The 6,000-nt window shown below is 61.1% G+C and overlaps 1 protein-coding gene across 1 annotated transcript; it reads right to left on the bottom strand.

Annotated features, from left to right (window-relative positions):
* Positions 1 to 806: 806 nt before the first annotated feature.
* On the bottom strand, positions 807 to 5,316 carry LOC135980463 (patatin-like phospholipase domain-containing protein 6; the record flags this gene model as incomplete). The annotated part of the gene is made up of 5 exons (XM_065580443.1): positions 807 to 1,604; positions 2,160 to 2,240; positions 2,615 to 2,774; positions 4,632 to 4,868; positions 5,219 to 5,316. Coding segments are annotated over 5 exons (861 nt in total), but the record flags the coding sequence as incomplete, so codon positions are not given.
* Positions 5,317 to 6,000: the final 684 nt, after the last annotated feature.

Genomic DNA, 6,000 nt, shown 5'->3' with positions numbered 1-6,000 from the left:
CAGTCCGGAGGGGCGGGGATTTGGGCGGCCGGGCGTGGTGCTGGGGGTGGGGGGGGATTTGGGCGGCACGGCGCTGGGGGCGGGGTTGGGCGGCGTGGCGCGGCGCTGGAGGTGGCGGGGGGTTTGGGCGGCCCAGCGCGGCACTGGGAGGGGGCGGGGGTTTCGGCAGCCCGGTGCTCGCAGTGGGAGGGTGTTACGGCAGGGCGGCGCTCTTCTTTTTTGCCTGGGGCGGCAAAAAAGTTAGAGCCGGCCCTGAATGTAGGCAAGTGTAATGAATGGTGAACAGAAGTTACAATACTGAGATACTGAAAGAGTGCAAGTCTCAGTGACTTAAACAGGAATCCGATTGATATTGAAACTTACAAAGGCAGCTGGCTGAACAACTGTAGCTCTTAACAAGCAGCTTAATTGAGCTAAGCAGCAGCGGACTTAACCACAGGAGCTCAACAAGCGGCTTCAAAATCAATTAGCCAGTTATTGGGGTAACCGGTTATATGAATGAATGTGGTTCATTCAAAAATGAATGTGGTTTCATTCTTAAAACTTGACTTATGAAGTTACATTGCTATAAAATGAATGTGGATTCATTCATAAAACTTGACTTATGAAGTTACATTGATATAAAATGAATTTGGATTCATTCATAAACTTGACTTATGAAGTTACATTGAAAAAGTGAACAATTAAAAACAATTTCATTTATCAGTTCTACACAGGTGGCCGGGGTGATGTTCCCAGAGGCAGCAGGAGAGATGGGGCAGGTTCCCCTTGGGGGGGGCTCTCGGGCTCGGAAGCCCCCAGGGCAGGGCAGGGCAGGGCAGGGCAGGGCAGGGCAGGGCTCACCTTAACCTTCTGGGCCCAGGGACTGAGGCGTTTCCACAGCAGCCACCGGCCTGAGAGGTTGTCCCCGTAGTCACAGAGGTCAGTCTCGTCCTGGCTGCCCATGTCGGTGGCAACCACTGATTTGGGGCCCATGTTCCGGGCAATGTCCGCTAATGTCAGAGAGAGCGCGTCAGGGGCAGCGGCCCGGCAGAAAGTGGCATTGCCGGCTCCCCATGCTCCTGCCTGCTGCCCTTAGAGCAGCTCCCCGCCCCAGGCCCCAACCCTCAAACACAGCTGGGGAGCAGGGCAGAACCCCAGCAGGAGGTGGGGAGCAAAACCAGGTTTGCAGCAAGCACTTTTCTCCCCTCCTCCCCATTTGCGTGGGAGGCATGAGCAGCGTGAGAGCGGGCGGGGTAGGTGGGGGTGGCTCCGCTGCACCAGGGAGTCCAGGGACCCCTTCCCACTAGCACTGCCCAGCTCCAGGGCTGAAGAGTTCATTAGTCAGCCCCAGGTAATTGTGCAGGGCCAGGAAGGTGACCCGCTGCAGACGCACCACGATGATCTGGAAGGGAAGGGGAGAGTCTGAGCATGCGGCACAATGCAGGGGAGGGGAGGGCGTCAGCACGTGGGATGGGAGCCGAGGCCGCACTCACCTGCACCACCCGCACCAGGCTCTCGGGGTACTTCTCGAAGACAGCAGAGAAAACCTCGACCGGCAGCCGCAGCATTGTGGAGTCCTCGCCCACCCGCGCAGACACTGTCCGGTACGGCCGCTGGTGCCCCTGTGTGAGAACCGAGTGCCCATGTGTCCCTGCACCAAGGCTGGGGTGCCCCCGCCTCCTCCTTTGGGTAGAGCAGCCTACCAGTGGCAGGCATTGCCAAGGACAGCCAGGGATCCGGGGGGTACCCCACGGCTTCAGGCCAAAAGGTCCAGAGAGCAGCCTACAGCCACGTTCACCCGAGCCCAGCAGCCAGCCAAGGCCGAGACCCAGGCCCTGTGGAGGAAAGGTGTGGGGCAAGGTGGCAAGCACAGGGCAGGGTGATGGTGGCATGTCACCACCTCGGACCCAGGCTGCAAACCCATCACGGGATGGGGGGTCAGGTGGGCTTAGCACACACATCCCACAGGGCCTACCCGGATTTAGCCTTTCATTAGGGACCCAGGATTAGGAGAGCAGGGGGTTGCGGGTTGGGATTGAGGGGCATGAGCAGAACTGGGGGGGAGCCCATGGCTGCCAATCACTCAATGAGCTGGACTATTCACTCCAGCACCAGAGGGGCGGGGGAGTGGGATGGGTGGACGGGGCCAGCAGGAGGTAGAGGGGCAGGGCTGGTACCGTGATGACGTCAAGAATGCTGAGCAGGCTGTGCACGCTGTCCCCGGGGAACACCTCCTTCACCAGGGTCTCCTTCCCGTCCTGCAACACAGCAACACCCTCCTTAGGGGGGCCCCCATCACCCACCCTCGCCATCCCTGCCACCAGAACTCGCTTGGCGCCAGGCTCTGTGGAGGCCTGCTCCATGAGCCCCTCCCTGGAAGGGAGGCAGCCCCAGGGGAGCCTACAGCCACGGTGATCCCGAAGGGCAGGGCTGCTTGGCAGCTAGCCTCAGCCATTGCGTCCTGTATGCCCTCTGCCCCAAGGTGTCCCCAGGTGCAGGGGACCACCCAGCCAAGGGGTGCAGAGCACTGGGGCCACAACCAGCCTCCCCAGCTGGCTTGGGGCAGGAGGGGTCGCTGGTAGCTGCTGAGCAGATAGGACACGGCAGGGTGGGCTGGGACATGCCCGCTCACCTGCTGGGTCAGGAAGAGCTCCAGCTTGCCATCCTGCACCACGTAGATGCTGGTGCCGGGCTGGCCAGGCCGGAAGACGTACTCGCCCTGTAGGAACTGCTGGAAGATCATGTGCTTACAGAGCTCCAGGAACAGCGGCTTCTCAAAATGGCCCAGCACCCTGCAAGGAAGGGCGGGTCATGGTTGGCAGCAGGGGAGCAAAGCCTTCAGCAACTCATGGCAGGGACTTGGGGCTCATGTCATGAGGGGCTCTTGGGGCCCAGCCCAAGCTCCTGCATCACATGGGCCAGAACACCCACCCAGAGCCCAGCGGACTAGGCGGTCTCTGTCATTCATCCCTCCGCCCCACATCTCAATGAATGGGGGAGTGGGAGCTTGTGACGAAGTGGGGGGTTTTCTGTGGTTTGCATGCATGTGGAGGGGGTGGGACTCAGTTTCCCTGGGTATTACTGGTTTAACAAGGTGAGGGGAGAGGGGGTGTGTTTTGCAGAGAACTGAAGAGAGGACTTGGGGACCCAGCCGATGGCCGGGACGATGGATACCCCAGCGACCGGTGATCTGGCGACCTGGTGACCCGGAGGCCCAGCTGAGGAGACGCAGCCGGTTCTGGCCAGTGGGCGGACAATGGGCTGCAGAGTGAGGACCCAGTGACCTAACCAGCCGGTTCCAGCCAGAGGACAGAAGCGAGGAGAGGAGGCCCCGGTTTACGACCCTGTTTACCTGGAGAGAAGACAATGGACAGAGGCAGGGCCTGGGGCCGGTGATCTCAGATGCCCAGCTGGGAGCAGGGGGCTCTGGGCTGGAGAGGGGGAGCAGGCAGAGCCCACCTGGATGCAGAGAGACTGGGATGTGCTGGGCTGAGGGAGGCCAGGCCTGAGGCCCTGAGAGTTTCCTGTGCTTTGTTCAACTCTCAATAAATCCTCCTGTTTTATGCTGGCTGAGAGTCACTCTGGTCTAGAGAACAGGGTCGCACCAACCCCTTCGGGGGTGGAGGCCCTGGGGGTCCAGAGCGAGTGGACTCCCTGAGGGGGCCCACGGCAGAGACAGATGTGCTAAGGCTCAGATAGGTGCGGCTCCAGGAGGTGGAGGGGCCTGACCCCAAGAGAGAGTGGACCTCCGAGAAGGGCTGTCACACTGAAAGGGGCACCCCCCATGGACCTCACGGGGCCAAGAGTGGGCACGGTCTGTGAGTCCGTGACAGAGCTGCCCCAGAGGGTCAAGCCTCCAGTGACACTACCCTGCTCCAGGATCCCAGTGCCCACAAGCTGTCACCCCCGACCCCAAACACAGCCACTTCTGGGGAAGAGTCTGTCTGATGCAATAGCCCCACAGCAACGCTGCCAGGACTCAGCCAGGACTAACGCTGTGCTGGGTCCCACCACGAGCCCACAAGGGCATTTGCTCACACCCGACAGAGGCTGCCTCCAGCTGCCCTGCCCCGTGGAGCACTAGCTCTGTATCAGCCAAGAGGGAAGAGTGCTCCCTACTGGAGAACCAGGGCCACCATTCCTGCTGCTCCAGAGCATTCCCGGCAGCTCTCCCACCTATGGTCCGACTGGGCTGGAGCCTGCACAGCTTAGACTAGTGGTTCTCAACCTGTGCTCCGCAGACCCCTGGGGTCCACAGACTATGCCTAAGGGGTCCGCAAAGGACAGGTTAAAACAAACTGAACAGAATTCAGCTGTATCTACAGACAGATTTCCCAAGGGGTCCGCACCTCCATTCAAAATGTCCAGAGCGATCCGCAAATGAAGAAAGGTTGAGACCCACTGGACTAGATGATCTGACAGGCTCACACGGTGTCCAGGTTTTCCCAGGACCGTGCTGGGAAATCAGTCGGACAGAGCGCTCCATTACACACAGCCAGCTGGCCAGGTCATGGGCTCGGGACCATCCCGGGTCTCCTGGATTTCGTACCTCAGAGGTGCCCACCCTAGCTCAAGCTTGCTTGCGGGGAGGGGGAAACGTGGCTGCAGCTGAGCCTGGGCTCTGGGCCCCGCTGCCTGGGGGCACTCACCGGACGTTCTTCAGCATGTACAGCACCTCGGACGGCAAGTGGGAGTTGGCCACGTCAAACTCAGTCAGATCCGCTTCCAGCACTGAGGGCGGCGGCTCCCTCAGCTGCAGGATGGGCAGCTCCTTTTTGATGCGCAGGATCCTGGGCACAGGGACAGACGAGAGGGGATAGACGGGGCCAACCAGAGAGTTGCCTGCAGGGGCAGATTCCCCCCCACACACCAGGGAAGAAGAGAATCTGCATCATGCATCAAGGAGGCAGGACTTGTTCCTGAGCCATGGCACTCACTCATGCCAGGGGCCGGAGGCCCAAGGGCCCCACCCAGGGAGCTGAGCAGCACCATGCCACAGGCTGGTCCGGTGCCGGTCAACTGCTCTGGGGGTGGGTTCTCCAGGCTGGTGTCCAGGCTGGTGTGCAGCTGCTTTGCAGAGCAAGGAGAGGTCAGTTAGTGCTAATGGCTTGGTGGGGAGGTGCACTACCCACTCCCGCAGCAGGGCTGGGAACATGGGTGCCTCCACTACCCCTCATGGCAGGGCTGGGCCAGCCCCAGTTGTCTCACACCATGGAGGACGAGCGAACCCACTTACTTTTTGGCAATGTTCAACATCTTGAGCTTCTTCTTCATGCGGGACCGGGAGGTGCTGGAGATGGTTGTGTCCACAAGGGAGGAGGTGGACTGGGACACCTGCAGAGACAGTCCAGGTAAGCCACCAGCTGCTCCCGCGGACAGCGCCCACTGGAGCCAGCCATCTGGGTGAGGAGATTTGGTACTCAGCCAACCACTGCTGCCAGCGAGCCAGGCAGGAGACACAGTAGGGGAGTCCTCATGGAACTGGCCTTCTCCTGCAGGTCACCCCGCTTCAGTGCCAGCCCTCCCAGCTCCTGGTGCCTGGTTCCCTGCCCCCCTGAATCCTCACAGGCAGTCAGATGATGGGCCTGAGGCAGAGGCCTTGGGAAAGCCCAGCACCCTACTGCCTCGCCCCAATCCGCTCAGCAAGCAGCTCAGTGAGGGGCTGCTGGACAGGACTCCCAGTGGTGGGGACGGGGCCCTGCTCACTTCTCTGGGATTAGTGACCCCACAGGACCCTCCCCAAGTCCAGGCTCTGGCAGAGCTATCTGCTGCTGTGCCCCAGTTCCTGGCACCATGACCCAGCTGGGCTGCAGTGTGCTCCCCACAGGAGCCCATCTCCCACCACTGGTGCCAGCTGGAGTTCACTCCCCACCCCCAGCTCTGCCCCAGCTCCCCCTCACTGCTCCCTGCAGAGACAACCAGCACCAGGAGACTTGCTCCTGCATCCCAAACTGACCCATGAACACCCCCCTCTCCGTGCCTGGGCCAGCGCTGCCCCCCTTTGCCCCCAGGCAGGGC

This window comes from Chrysemys picta, unplaced genomic scaffold, assembly GCF_011386835.1.
Source record: "Chrysemys picta bellii isolate R12L10 unplaced genomic scaffold, ASM1138683v2 scaf3447, whole genome shotgun sequence".
NCBI classification, from domain to species: Eukaryota; Metazoa; Chordata; order Testudines; family Emydidae; genus Chrysemys; species Chrysemys picta.
Note: the sequence above shows the minus strand (reverse complement) of the source record. Positions and strands in the feature narration are given on the sequence as shown.